We start from the raw sequence: 14,357 nt of genomic DNA on the forward strand, positions 1-14,357 counted from the left end.
CGCAACGCTTAAATCTGTCTACCGCCGGTAGGTGGCGCATTTCAATCTCGCTCTGCTGCTTGCATATCTCCATTTTCCTTTGGTCCCTTTAGCTGAGTAACGGGTATCTGATAATCGAGGTACTCGACTATAGCGTTCTTCCTTGTTTTGTTATGGTTTTTCCTGCGCAAAGCCCACACAAACACACTCACACACATGCTTAGATCACCCGTACAGTAGGTACGAAAAGTGCACGCACCGGTTGAATTTTAATTTGCATTTCTATCTCGCACAGCATTTGATTTAAGCCCTTTCGGTGGCACTTTCAGCAGTCTCTGGCAATGGTTTTTAGCCACTCTTCCGTTCTTCCTCTCCTATTTTTGCTTGTCTAAAAGAATATTAGCAAATGGTTAAAATGTTAACTTTTACGTTAATTAAACTGTACGAGAATGCTTTTAAATGTGAGTTGAGCTAACTACATATTACATATGTACTCGAAGCACGATTTATTTTTGTAATATTGTCATAGAAATTTTACATCGATACATGTTTACTTAGTTTTAAAAATGAGAAAAGCAATTTTAGTTGCAAGCTACATAAGTTTGAATTGTTTACACCAAAAATATTAAAATAAACAAATATTGTGAATATTTTTTTAACTTCTTGCGTTACACACACACACCGCCCACAAACAAACACGCACACACCATTGAAGAACCCAAGATTTTAAGAAAACCCAAAAAAAAAAATTGTTTATATACAAAATCCAGAATTAAAGAGCAACTTTTATTAGGGCAAATGCTTTTGAGCGGCACTGTGTGCTCTCTGCTGATGTCAGCGACAAGGCAGATAATGTTTCCCCCTCTAAATCCCCCACTCGAAAGGAAAGCAGACCCAGACCCAGACCCATTAAATGCATGCGAAATTCACACACGAGGAGGAAACCGAAACAAAAATATACAAGTAATAAAATATTTGTAAACAGCAGCGCAGCAAATACAAACAGACACGGTTATCGTACTTTGTGTATTTTGCATTCTACGACTATACTGTCGGTACATTCTAGTGCTAAAGGCCGCCACATTCAATTACAAGTATTATGCCCAGGCAGGCAGCGATCCGGAGCAATGCAGCCGGACGCAACTCACCCAAACCCAAAACGGTTTCGTTTGTATAATCCAATCCCCGCCCGACAACCAACCAACCTACTAACAACAATCGCGTAACCTATGGAAAACAAAAGCTAAAAATATGAGTCCTCGTCTATTTCACACTCTAGTACTCTGTTCAATGTTGTAATGAATTCAACGTATATTTACGACTATATATGTACTTGTAATATCGCGATCCAGTACGACATCGGCTGTTTTCAAACCCCAAAACACAAGTCATAAGAATCTATAACGTAATATCATAAAAACCAAATGTAATTGAATTCAAAAAGGAAATTAGAAAAGACAAAGGGGTAAAAAATAATGCATTCAAAGCGTAAATTGCTAAACATGAAATAAAAATTAATTAAAAAATGAGATAAAAAAGAAACAAAAAAATTAAAAATTAAACAAAAAGAACACAATGACGAAGCACTTGTAACAAAATAGCACTGTTTTATTAAAAGGAAAAACGAAATACATACTAGCAATAAAAATGAAAATCAAGATGTGGTTTTACTTGAATTTGCATAATGGATGTCTTTAATATAGAAAATTAATTGTTTTTTGAAGTTTTTAAGATTCTTTTAAATATGTTTTATTTATTTCGTTATATTGTATTGCCAAAATCTATCATTATAAATGTTATCAGGGAAAGTTCAAATGTTCATTTCTCCATGCAAATATTTTTTTTAATTAATTTATTATTGTTGTTTAGATATCATTAATTCCTGTCTTATAAAATCTCTTAGATTACTACAAGGATTGTTCGATATTTATATATTGCCATAAACACCCATCTTTTATCAATTGTATCTCAAGGCACAACTCTTCCCTAATGGAGCGCACCTGGCGCCCGTGCCTCTGCCAAGCCTCTCCTCCGCCTGCAGCCTCAGCTGGAGCAACTTCTGCCTCAGGGCATAGGGAGTGCTGCTCCTGGTGATCTCCTGCTGCCTGCTTTCATTAGCCCGATCCTTGTTCCACTTGTCCGTGCTGCTGACACTTAATTTATCGTAGGCCTGCTGCAAACGCAGTTCATCCTGGCGGCCATCACTGAAGCATTCGCTGGCGTTCATCAGGCGGAAGTGCTGCAGGGCCTGCAGTTGCTGCAACTCATCCGCGGACTGCTGGCTGGGCCACTGAACTGGGCGTGGTGATGGCGATGAGTCGCCGCTGTGAACATGACCCTGACCTTGGCTCCTCTGGCGACTGGCGACGCATGCGCTCTGCTCATAAAGACGTCGGTTGTCCGTGTACTTTTCATAGTGGTTCGTGTTGTAAGTGCCACCTTTGTTGGCGGTGTCAACACCTCCTGTTCGTTCCCAGCCCCAGCGCAAAACCTTGGCCCTGCTCTGCTGCCGTTGCTGGGAGGAGCTGCAGCTGCAGCTCGAGCAGTGACTCACCGAGGTGGATGTGGCGGTGGAGTTCCGGCGACTGAAGTCATTGGCCAACTCGGTGCTGGAGTGTCCTAGGCCAAATTTGGGCTGGGTCTTGATGCTGGGACGTTTTATAAACTGGGTGGGTCGCAGGCTTTGTCTGGATGATGAGGTCACCGACCTGAGATCGCCACGTAGATGATGCTGCGTATGATGATCTGGCGAAAGTTTTTGCTGATGCTGTGCATTTCCCGATCTCATAGCACCGCAATAACATTTCTGCATTTTTTCTAGATTTTCTAATGATTATAATAAATTTTCTTTTTATTATTTGGGAAAATTCTGTTTCCCCGAACGGATTGCGTGCCCGATGAATGTTAAGAGGCGACTGGCCGACAACCGGTTTCCACACTTATGGCCTGGTACTTTATCACCAATCATCATACCATATATACCGTTAGCCGGCTCACTTAAGCACTCGCATATCGTTTGTTTATATTTGAACAACAATTGCAACAGTTTCCATAGACACATGTCGAGGTCCTTGGGCTGTTTATTTTTGGCCAAACACTTGCCCACAAAGCCCAATCCACACGCACACACATGCAGGTCGAAGCCCAGTTGGACAAAAGAATGTGCTGGCCAAACGAAAGACTTAGGCAACAAACTTGAATTCGGCACCATGAAGTCAAGTGGAGAATTAAAATCAATGAATAGTGTTATAAAATATTTGAATATATTCATATGCAAATGTGAGAAGCAAGAATTAGTTATAATGAATAAAATAGATTTATAGATCCATCTATAATTTTTAAAGTTTAAAAAATGGAAAGATGGTTACGATGGAGTTTGAAGAAGAAGAAGAATATATGGATAGATAAATAACCTTTTCTGAAATTTATAATTTTAGAATGATGTAGAGTTTGGTGAGCCAAATCCATTAGAAAAATCTTTGAATTACTTTTGGCTCATAAACTTAATCTATTCTAATTTTGAATTACAGATTTCAATTTACTTATGATATTACGTAAATTGCCAGGCCAATTTAAATGGTGTACTTGTTTTGTCCAACCTATAAATTAAATTTGTCTGTGCCCGCCCATGGGATTAGCCAATCCGCTTAACCCAAAAATGACTTCTTATTTGTGCAAGAATTCGACTGTTGATTTCGGCACACAAATGTTGCCAAATATTGACCCAATAAAAACTAGTTCCTGTGCACTTGTAGAATATACTCTAAGCCCGATCAAGTGACTGACTCAAGTGGATCGATTTGACTTCCTCAAAGACACCGAAGCATGAATAATGCACCCTTTATTACGGCCTGGGAAAAAGAGCCTCAATTACGCTGATAAGCAGGTGAAGTTCAATGAACTGGATCGAGGGGGAAAACGAAATCGAAAGGGCAACACAGGGTTGCTGGGTGGCTCGGTCATTGGTCACTTGGCTTCCACTTTCAGTGGTGCTTGGGTTGGTTGGCTTGGCCTGGCCAAAAGCGGCGAGCCGGAAAGCAAAAGTGGTTCGCCACTCGATGGCTCGTTTTATGGGCCAAAGCTCGGTGCGATTGAAAATCGATGGGTTGCGAGTCGCGGGAGCTTTCCGATGTCGGACGTTCGAAAAGCCGACTTGACTTCTGCGCCGTCGCCGCTGCTCAAGCTCGGTATAAAAAGACGATCGGCGCACGCATCCCGTGTACACAGTGATAAGTCTCCGGCCAGAACCACCTGTCACCTCCATCGACACGGAAATCGCGCGCGCGTGGAATCTTTTTGTGCCGAGTGTCAATTGGAGTTAGCAACCGATTTCGCATCTGATTTCGTACATCCGCCCGGACAAGATATGTCAAAATACTCGATACTACTGCTGCTGCTGATCGCTGCGGTTGCGCAGGAACTAAATGTAACGGCTGCGCAAGATTTGCGTAAGTACTAAACAAAAAACTAGAAATATTCAGCAAAAAACTATTAAAATAAAACTACAACGGCGAGTCAAAAGTGTAAAAAAATTATCGATTGTATTTGCTTTGGCGCTATGCTTCAGCTATATATATATTTGTTAACCAGCACATTTATGGTTAAAACGTGATTGATATTGTTTATGGCTCTTTAGTTTCGTTTTGGAACTTGGCTCTTGGCCTGCAGACCTGAAGGTCGAGCTCTGTAAGATTCTCTAATGGCGATGACAGGCATGCAAATTGGTCTAACATTACAGCAACTACAGTAAAGATAGGCTGATAGTCGAGCCGGCTTATCGAGAAGTACCGCTTCCAATGGGGTTTCTGGAAAAGGTTTTATTTTCAAACCTGAGATTAGAGATATTTTGAATATTTATATAAAATATCTTAAGTTCTTTAAGTTATCATTGCATCTATGGTTAGATTGAGGTTTTAAAAACTAACTCTTTCAGATATGTTAACCCTCAAACAACAAAAATGAATAAAATTTTCCTAAAATAAAAATGTATGTATAAAGATACAAAACAGAATAAGCGTGTCAGCTTTAGTGCACTAGTTTTCTAAGAAGTATTTATTAGCAGACATATAAAATATTATGAGTCACTTCGAAGTGAATAGTTGTCTGAAATTATAAACGAGAATAATTAAGGAGAGTTATAAAAAAGGCTGATCATAAAACTTAACGATTTTCATTTGCGTGTTGCTAAATGGTCAAGATCAATTAAGATCAGTTTTTGGCGGCATTAGGGGTTTCCCCCAACCGATGTCCACTGTAACCAGGTGTGTTATGCAATTTGGCTACAATCGTCTGCAAACAGGTTGCACTTGGCCAGTCCAGTTTGACGGTCCAGACAGTCCACTGATCCACATTCATTTACACTTACACTTCCGCTTGTGACACAAATTTACGAGTATCGCAGAGAAGGACATGTGTAACCATCGATTGATTTGGATGTGTTAATTAATTCGCACATTCCGCGGCGTATGGAATTTTTTTCTCCAGGTGTAGCTGATTAATGAAACCGTTGACATAGGTCATGAATGCCTTTGTCTTCTCAATGTATTCATGATAAATGGCCCCTCGCATCGTGCGCTTCAACTTGACATTGAGCCACTAAAATATGCTAGCTCACTTCTTTTTCTCATATGTATATATTTATCTCAGTTCGATTTTCGTGGACACTTTTGTTTTGTTTACAAACAAGTTTCGGTGGCCAACGAACCCTGGCCAAGTGGACAGACGGATGCTGGCCCAATTGCAGGCTGCTTTTTGGCTTTTTGGCTGGGCAACTTCCGCAATCCGCGAGATAGCGATTTCAATGTCATGACCAAGCAAGTTAACCGATTTCTGTCTCTACCTTGCAGCCGAAGGCTTTCCCAAGTGCAAACGGGATGCTAACTTTGACAAATGCCTGGTGGATGCGGTCAATGTGGCGATACAACAGCTAAAAGCTGGTAGGTAATCACTCTGAATTGGCCGGAATCCATGGAATAATCCTTCCCTACTCATCACAGGCAACAAGGAATTCGGGATCCCGCCCCTCGAGCCGCTGACCGTGAAGAAACTCGTTATAGACGCCGGCAATGCGCCAATAAATCTGCGTCAGGCCTTGAAGAATGTGAAGGTGCACGACATGATCTCCACCAGCAAGATTCAGCGATACAGGTGAGATTCTAAAAAAAAGGTGGCAAAGTCATTGATTAATAAAAACACGAATACTTTTAGTTCCTAGTCTTATAATTCGAATAAATGAAGTTGGAAGGCCTTTTTTTAAGTTTGCCAATTTTATATATTTAAGAAAATCAATGTTATAACTTGATATAGCTTAACCTTAAAAATATTTTATGGTCCTTTTAAGTTCTAAACTGAAATTACTTCCCTTTTCAGAACCGACCTGGATAAGCACTTGATTATCTGTGATAGCCGAACGGACCGTATCGAGATGATCGGCGACTACGAGATGTCTGGTCGCATCCTTTTGCTGCCCATCACGGGTCATGGAAAGGCTAATGTCACGCTGATCAATACCAAGATCGAGCATCGTCTGATTGGCGAGCCCTTCGAGAAGGATGGCGTCAAGTACATGCGCCTCAAGGACTACCGGGTGGCTTTTGATCCCAAGAGGGTGTACATGAACTTCGAGAACCTTTTCAACGACAAAACCCTTTCAGAGGGCATGAATCGATTCCTCAACGAAAACTGGGAGACGGTGTTTAACGAGCTGAAGGTGGGATATGCCAAGAGTTTCGGACTCATATTCAAAGAGCTGTCGAACAAACTGTTTGAGAAGGTGCCCTTCGATAATATATTCTTAAGTTAAGAGCTACGTGCTATCACTTACCTATTAGGTAATGTCTAATTTATGTTACTACATAGTTAATAAAGGAATTAAAACTTGACAATTTGATTGGCTTTTTTTTGAGAATGCAATCTTCGGCTTAGACATACGTAATCAAATATTTACAGCCCATTAACTACTTGTACATTTAATTTATTTATGGAAAGTTTTAGCCACGTGCACGTCTAGATTGTTGTTCGCATGACTCTAAAGACTCGCTTCCCTTTTGTTGCTTGTAAAAACATTATTCAAAGTCACTCTGCTTAAAAAAAAATGTTGTGGAAAGTAAGGGGTTAAGGTTCAGGTGCTTACTTTATAAGATCAGAATAAATCAAACCATTATTATGATTTATTTTTTTAATTTTCAACTTGTCTACGAATCTTAGATATACATAATTAATCTTTTTTTAGTGGAATACATATTTAAGTTCCAAAAACAATTTTTGTTTTTAAAGCAACTCTTTCGCCAAAATTTAATTTTATTTAAATAAACCGTTAAAATAGTAAACCATTCTGGTGTGACCAGCTGTCAAAAAAGAACCACATCCGGCCAGCCTGATTAAGCGTTTCGGTATTCTTGGTGAAAAGGGAGACGGCACACTGCAATGCCAGCTTTATTTATTGGTCAATTTGTTTAAAACAATTTAAAAACCGTGCGAAGAGCTCCACCGCCGGAAACCACAGACTGCAGAAGGCCTGCGTGGATGGCAGAGAAACCGGTCACCATGGAGGGCACCGTGCCGGAGGCCAAGTACCAGAAACTGGCCACAGAATACTCAAAGGTACATAGGCTTTCCCCCCTCCGAATCGGCAGCAACAGTTAACGCCCATTAATCCAATTAATCCCACAAAACTAAACCCCAATTAGCTAAGGGCCCAGGCCACGGTGCTCAAGAAGGCGGTGCTCGAGGAGCAGTCCAAGGAGGCCAGTCTGCGGGAGCAACTGCAGCAGTATGCCACCTCATTGCGGCGCACGGAGCAGGAGGTGGACTCCCTGGGCTTTCGCAACAAGCAGCTGGAGTCCAGGGTGTCCCAGCTGCAACAGGAAATCTCAGTGCACGAGCAGCCGAAGAAGAAGGACAAGGATCCCGGTGGCAGGCGGGGATTGCAGGGAAACAGCCGGCCGGAAGCGGAGGCAGCATCGGATGCCGCTCAAGAAGCCCTCATCTTCGAGGAACTGCAGAAGAAAATCATGGAGAATGCGCAGCTGACGTCATTGGTAAGGCAGGGGGGTTACAAATCGGAAGTAGAAAGAAGAGAAATGTGTTATTCGACCACCCCCAGATTGACGACAAGCAGCGGGATCTCTTGCTGCACACTGAGCGCATTGCCTCTCTGGAACAAAAGCTAGAGAAGCGTATCGGCGACCAAAATGAACTCGAAAAGCGACTCAGGAAGGAGGTGGAAACGCTTCAGCACAGGAATAGCGAGCTGGAAACCAAGCTCGTGGATGCGGCCAGCATGGTAAGATCACAACTCTTGAGTCCCCATTTAAAACCCTTAGTTATGCACTCACCCTTTTGCAGCTGGGCAGCGAGGACGCATTGAGCGCCACCGGCAGCGATAATACTCCACTCCACAATCTTCAGAACAATTCGAACAGCAACCACCTCACTTCCGAGGATCGAATTGTACTGCTCGAAAAGGAGGCGGCACACTGGAGGGCCCAATTTGAGGTGGCCAAGCTGCACCAGGCATTTGTCTCGAACCCCAGCAAGGATCTCAGCACCTGCAGCTGCAGCACGGCGGCGGCGGGCGTTACTGTGCGACCGGCAGAGCCGGAGACCAAGGGCAGCCAGCGGGCGCGGGACTCGCTGCAGGATCCACCCGAGCCACCCAGCAAGGAGCAGCTCATCTACAGTGTGTTCAGCAAGAAGTTCGAGGATCTGATGCGACTCAAAGTGCAGGCGGAATCCAAGCTGCGGTCGTATGAGTTGGAGGTGCAGCACCTGCAAAACTGCCTGGAGAATGCGACGCACGAACTGAAGGCCAAGGATGAGCAGCTGGCCAGCTTGGGAGGAGCCCTGCAAATGCTCGAAGAGGAGTTGGTGGGTTTTCTATTTATAAATATCCTTTGGAATGGATAAGTAACTCTTTTATTATCATAGACCACGACGCGTATAAACTACGAGGAACAGATCAGCGTGCTGACGGAGCAGGTCATCAGCCTGAGCGACCAACTGGCCGCCTGCAAATGAGTATGGAGTGCGGAGCGAGTCCCGCCCTGCTGCTTTACTGTATATTCTTGTAAAATAACTAACCGGGAACGCCCGCTCCCTCCTGTTTTGTTATTGTCCGCCCTCGACGTGTATATAACTGAACATTATATGTGTATTAAATAATTCTCTAAAGTTTAAACGTGAAACTACAATTTGATTGAGAAGGAGGAGCCGCAAGAGCAGCCCTGTTCCGCCAGCGGATTGGCCACCATCCGGAATCCGGCGCGGATGAGCTCGCTGTGGTAGTCCACGGTGGCGCCACTGCAGTACTCCAGTGAGACGTTGTCGATCACCACCTTGGCCTGGCCCTCGCCAAACTCCCTGTCATCCTCGTTGAGCTGCTTGTCCAAATCGAACTTGTACTGGAAGCCGGAGCAGCCGCCTCCTTCGACGGTCACCCGCAGGAAGGATCCGTTCACGCAGATCTCACGGAGTCGCTTCAGGCAGCTCTCGCTCACCTGGACACTTAGTTCGGGATTAGCGGATGCGGAGACGGATGCGTGCCGCATCAGTACAAGATTCCTGTGGAAGATCAATGATTTTAGGAGATGTTACGTAAAGTTCTTTGCAGACCTCACCTTTGCAGGCCCGTCCTGACCACTTGTCTCAGTAGGAAAGCCATATTTGCACGATTTCTCAGCCAAATAATTTAATTTCAATATTTCTATTTACTATCTCGTAATCCAAAACAACGACAGCTGTTTTCAGCCGATATCGATATCGCTGCTCGAGGGTCACCGATTTATCTCTATACGAGTGTTGAAAAATACTCAAAACAGGGTGTCCTCGCTAAGCTCCCAACAACTCGGTGGCCGTCCTTTCTGAAATTTTCAGTATATACCAGGAGAAATTTTAAATATACCGCCGGTGTTTTGTATACGGTCCCGCGCAAATGTTAGGAAGGTGTCCTCGCTAACTTAGCAGAGACACCCTCCTAGCATTGGCACGGAACCGTATTTGAAATACCATATTTAGGTAAATACCGACGGTATTTCGAATACGGTCCCACGCAATTGTAGCCCTAACATTTTGGATATTATTTTCTGTGTGTTTTTCCAAAATTTCCACCGACTCTAGCTCTAAGCTTTTGTGTTTTTCCCGAAAATTGTGTGCATCTCCATGTGGATGCTACAAGGCGCGATAGTAAGTACATAGGAAGATGCCAGGGGGAATTCGGCGGGAGAAAACATGAGCTCGGCGAAAGCTTGCACCACGAAAGGGGCACAATGTGGCACACATTGCCACAAACAATAACATTTTGCCTGGCAATGGAAATCATAACAAAAAACCATAGAAAATGGGGCATATGATGAGGGTGCCAGGTGCTGAGATGATCCCCAGTGCTGCCGGCATCGTACCGAGGCCGGGCCATCACCTGGAGGACGTGACCAGCGACAGGAGCCGCCTTACACACCACGCATGCACCCTGCAGCCAAAGCAGGAAGTCAATAATTGGCGAACACCTCAGTATGCCCCTTCTCCATCATTTAAAATCAATCATTAATTTTACAACAAGCTTCTTATTGTATAGACCCAGACTAGCTTTGTTTTTGGCGCGCTAATAGAATGTACCAACCCTTACAGGAAATTACTGGAATTTGATGCCCTACCACAGGCATGGCGGTCAAGGTGCAATTCGAAATTGGCCACACGTCGAAGCTGCGCAGCAAAAAGACCCCGCATCCGCAGGCCTTCACCCACGACTGGGAGATCTACGTGCAGGGCGTCAACAAGGCGGACATCAGTGCCTTTGTCGAAAAGGTGGTCTTTGTGCTGCACGAATCGTTCCCCAAGCCCAAAAGAGGTACATATACATTGGCACACCTAGAGAATCCCTTTCATGCACATTTCCCTTTTGCAGTGGTCAAGGAGCCGCCGTATGCCATTCAGGAGTCAGGCTACGCCGGCTTTCTGCTGCCCGTGGAGATCTATTTCCGCAACCGAGACGAGCCCAAGCGCATTATCTACCAGTACGATCTGGTGCTGCAGTCCACTGGTCCGCCGCAGCACCACGTCGAGGTGAAGACGCACATCTTCGAAGCCCCGTCGGAGGAGTTCCGAGCGAAGATGATGCGTGGCGGTGGAGTGCCCGTGTTTGGGGCCAACATCGGTGCCAGCAGTCTCACCCGAACTCTGTCCCCCAGCGTTGGCAGCGGCGAGACGCCGCCCAACAATGAGATGGCTCTGGTCAAAGCCAAAGGCGTGCCTGGTACCATCTCGATGAACGTTGATCTGGGCACCGGCAAGAAGCACAAGTCACGCAATGAGGATCCCGGAAAGAGCAGCGCCTTCTCCGCCCTCTTTGGCCCACCCATCACAAAGGGCAGCGCAACGACGAACAACCTAGCCTTGGTCCCCGTCTCCAAGCACTCGCCAGACACCAAGACCGTGGCTGTCAGCGGCAAGGGAAGCTCCCACGAGGGCAGAGAGAAGGCAAACAAGGATCGCGATAAGTCCAGCAGTGGGGACAAGCCACGGGAAAAGGAAAAGAAGGATCGCCATGGTCGCGACAAAGACCGCAAATCTAGCAAGTCCGGTGAAGGAAAGCATGAGCGGGACAAAGAAAAATCCAAGAAGGACAAAACACGCGACAAGGAGCGTGACCGCGAGCAAAGCTCGGGCAACACGCCCTCCGCTGGCGGTCCCACGGTAGCAACTTCTGCTGCTGCGGTAGCCGCTGGGGCACTGGTTAAGCACACGGCGAGCCCTAAGCCGGGCAAGCCAAACGAAATGGGTGCGCCCAGTCCCAAGAAGACTGCAAATGATGCGATCGCTAATGCGGCTGCACCTGCTTCCCGTTCCAAAGAGCGCGATGAGCACAAGTCGGGCAAGTCCGAAACCAAGGACAAGGAGCGCAGCTCCAGCAAGAAGTCCAAAAAGGAGAAGAAGGACAAGGACAAAGAACGCGATCGAGACCGGGAAAAGCAGCGCGATGAGAGCAAAGACAAGCGAATGCCCAAGGATGAGCGTTCCGGCCAGAGCGACAGTCCGGCAGCCGGAAACCCTCAACCTGCGCAGCAGCATCTGCAGCAATCCCAGGGGGCAAGTACGGGTAAAGCCACGCCCACATCCGTGGGCAGCAACAGCAGCAGCAGCCTGGTCTCCAACAGCGGCAAGCAAAAAGATGAGGGCACGGGCAAGCATAACGAGAAGGCCACAGAATCCAAAGCGGATAAGGGCACGAGCAATGGCAGTGCGGCTGATACCAAGAAGTCCCACAAACACAAGAAGAAAGACAAAAGTAAGGACAAAGAAAAGGAACGCAGTGATCGCGATAAGGACAAAGATAAGGAGCGCGACAAGGAGAAGCCGAAAGAAAGAGAAAAAGACAAGCAGTCACTGCCCAGTGTAGAAAAGCAATTAGCGGCCGAGCCATCGCCAAAAACGGCGGGAGCCAGTCCAGCCACCGAGGGAGGGGCGCCAGACAAGCCGGCAGTTAGTAGCAGCAGTGGTAGCAAGAAGGAGAAGCACAAGAAGTCTAAGGAGAAGTCCTCCGGCAAGGAAGACAAGCGTCAGCGGGAGACTGGCGACAAGCAAGCTGAGGCAAAGCACACAGGAAAACAGCAGCAGCAGTCTCAGCCGCAGTCGGGCCAGAACAAGGCTCCCAACAACCTGGATCTTAGTGATGTGGACTCGGCCCAGTCGGCGCCGGATCTGGCCGCCACCAATGCTTTGGCCGCAGCAGCAGCAGCCACTCTCCAACACTCTGACAGCTCCAACAGCAGCTTTCCGGATTTACCCGCCAGGGGCACCAGCCAACAGAAGCCTGCTAAGGGCAGTGCGGGTTCCGGCAAGGAGTCGAAGCCTGCCGGCAAGGAACACAAGGGCAAGTCCAAGCAGAACGACAAGAACAGCGATAAAAACATTGAAAAGTCGGAAAAAGCCGACAAAACTCCAGACGCCAAGATGGACAAGTCTGAGAAAGCGGAAAAGGATGAAAAGAAGCGCAATCGGAGGAGCTCACAAAACAGTAACAGTGGAGCAGGAGCAGCCGGTGGCTTTATAGAGCCCCCGGTTAAAGCCTCCAAGAAGGAGCAAAACAAGGCACCGCGCGAGAAGTCCAAGTCGCCCTCGTTGCGTCCACCCCGGGATACCAACTCCACGGGGTCAGGAGCCGGGGCCCCTAATGCAGGATCCGGGTTCCTGCCACCGCCATCATCTTCGCCCAGCAACAATCATGCCGCCGTAGTAACGCCAGCTAGCTTAAACAATAACAATATTAATTCTAACAGCAACAGCAGTCATTCGCCCGCTGATATAACGACGCCCGGACAACTTCAACTGCCAACGGAGTATTTAAGTGAACTGCAGGAGCTGCACCACAAGATCATGACCTTGCAGGACAACGAGGAGCTGCAGCAAGTGGTGGAGATGATCGCGGCCACAGGTTGCTACGAGCTCACGCACAAGACGTTCGACTTCGACCTGTGCAAGCTGGACCGCAGCACCGTGCAACGTCTGCAGGAGTTTCTGGCCACCTCGGTGTCGTGACACTCCCTGACCTCCGCGACCGGCCCGGCTCTCTACAGCTAGACGATGCACAAACCCCTCATGCACATAACCAAATCAATAAGCTTAAAGTTAACGTTGTAAGCCAAATGCGAATGAACTTGGCTCGCACACAGCCTCAATTCCCCTTGCCTAGATCCTAAGTTGTTAGCCCGAAGGGCACACAAGACCCAAAAGATTTCGCTTATGAAAATACTGAAATCGTCCCTTAGTTTTTGAGACTCATTTGATTTAAGACCTATTTTATATGTTTTTGGAATCCTATTCGATTGTAACTTGATGATTTTAACACTTCGCATTTTATACGGTCGTTTTCTTATAAATTAATTAATTTTACTTTGATGTTTACACTAGTTTACACCAAGAGTGTACCTCTTTTAAATCCTGTTTCCAAGACTAATTTGAGATAATGGAACGCTAAAACACAATGTTTTATCGAATATCTCATGAAAAATATTTGAAAGCTACATTTAATGACAGTTTCGAAGTCAGTAGTCCCTAATTAACTAATAATAACGATTTTTAAAATGCTCACCAAAAAGGCGAAGTTTGTAAACTAGTGTTAATTACTTGCGAATAAATTACTACTTTTGTACGATATTTACGTACTTACTTTTGGTTTCTTTTCAGTTCCATCTTAATTTACCCCAATATATCACAGTCTCAAGTATTATAGTTAACCTACATAAGAAAAGAGAGATATGTAACCAAATTATGTGCACAGTGTATTTTAGACTACGGTTAATCTTGTCTTAGCAATCTAAACAACAGTGGAATATGAAGTTCTGACATAAGAATGGGACTATCATCAGCCTTGAAATATATAATTG

General features: G+C 45.6%; 5 protein-coding genes across 5 annotated transcripts; 3 read left to right on the forward strand and 2 right to left on the reverse strand.

Moving 5' to 3' along the window:
• Positions 1 to 1,866: 1,866 nt before the first annotated feature.
• Positions 1,867 to 2,791, reverse strand: LOC119552387. Its single transcript, XM_037862075.1, has one exon. It carries the CDS (start codon positions 2,789 to 2,791, stop codon positions 1,937 to 1,939), a length of 855 nt encoding a protein of 284 aa, XP_037718003.1. The 3' UTR covers positions 1,867 to 1,936.
• A 1,405-nt stretch (positions 2,792 to 4,196) lies between these two features.
• On the forward strand, positions 4,197 to 6,863 carry LOC119553331 (protein takeout). Its single transcript, XM_037863666.1, has 4 exons — positions 4,197 to 4,427; positions 5,826 to 5,915; positions 5,976 to 6,126; positions 6,349 to 6,863. Exons 1-4 carry the CDS (start codon positions 4,346 to 4,348, stop codon positions 6,779 to 6,781), a joined length of 756 nt encoding a protein of 251 aa, XP_037719594.1. The 5' UTR covers positions 4,197 to 4,345; the 3' UTR covers positions 6,782 to 6,863.
• Positions 6,864 to 7,378: 515 nt separating this feature from the next.
• LOC119563223 (protein phosphatase 1 regulatory subunit 21) lies at positions 7,379 to 9,157 on the forward strand. Its single transcript, XM_037876525.1, has 5 exons — positions 7,379 to 7,581; positions 7,668 to 8,018; positions 8,084 to 8,263; positions 8,326 to 8,847; positions 8,908 to 9,157. The coding sequence occupies exons 1-5, from the start codon at positions 7,504 to 7,506 to the stop codon at positions 8,995 to 8,997; spliced, it is 1,221 nt and encodes a 406-aa protein (XP_037732453.1). The 5' UTR covers positions 7,379 to 7,503; the 3' UTR covers positions 8,998 to 9,157.
• LOC119563225 (iron-sulfur cluster assembly 2 homolog, mitochondrial) lies at positions 9,113 to 9,756 on the reverse strand. Its single transcript, XM_037876526.1, has 2 exons — positions 9,597 to 9,756; positions 9,113 to 9,540 (listed from the first exon to the last, which is right to left on the reverse strand). Exons 1-2 carry the CDS (start codon positions 9,638 to 9,640, stop codon positions 9,165 to 9,167), a joined length of 420 nt encoding a protein of 139 aa, XP_037732454.1. The 5' UTR covers positions 9,641 to 9,756; the 3' UTR covers positions 9,113 to 9,164.
• A 276-nt stretch (positions 9,757 to 10,032) lies between these two features.
• LOC119550906 (protein ENL) lies at positions 10,033 to 14,135 on the forward strand. The gene is made up of 3 exons (XM_037859899.1): positions 10,033 to 10,161; positions 10,603 to 10,822; positions 10,880 to 14,135. The coding sequence occupies exons 2-3, from the start codon at positions 10,636 to 10,638 to the stop codon at positions 13,507 to 13,509; spliced, it is 2,817 nt and encodes a 938-aa protein (XP_037715827.1). The 5' UTR covers positions 10,033 to 10,161; positions 10,603 to 10,635; the 3' UTR covers positions 13,510 to 14,135.
• Positions 14,136 to 14,357: the final 222 nt, after the last annotated feature.

This window comes from Drosophila subpulchrella, chromosome 3R (genome assembly GCF_014743375.2).
Source record: "Drosophila subpulchrella strain 33 F10 #4 breed RU33 chromosome 3R, RU_Dsub_v1.1 Primary Assembly, whole genome shotgun sequence".
NCBI classification, from domain to species: Eukaryota; Metazoa; Arthropoda; class Insecta; order Diptera; family Drosophilidae; genus Drosophila; species Drosophila subpulchrella.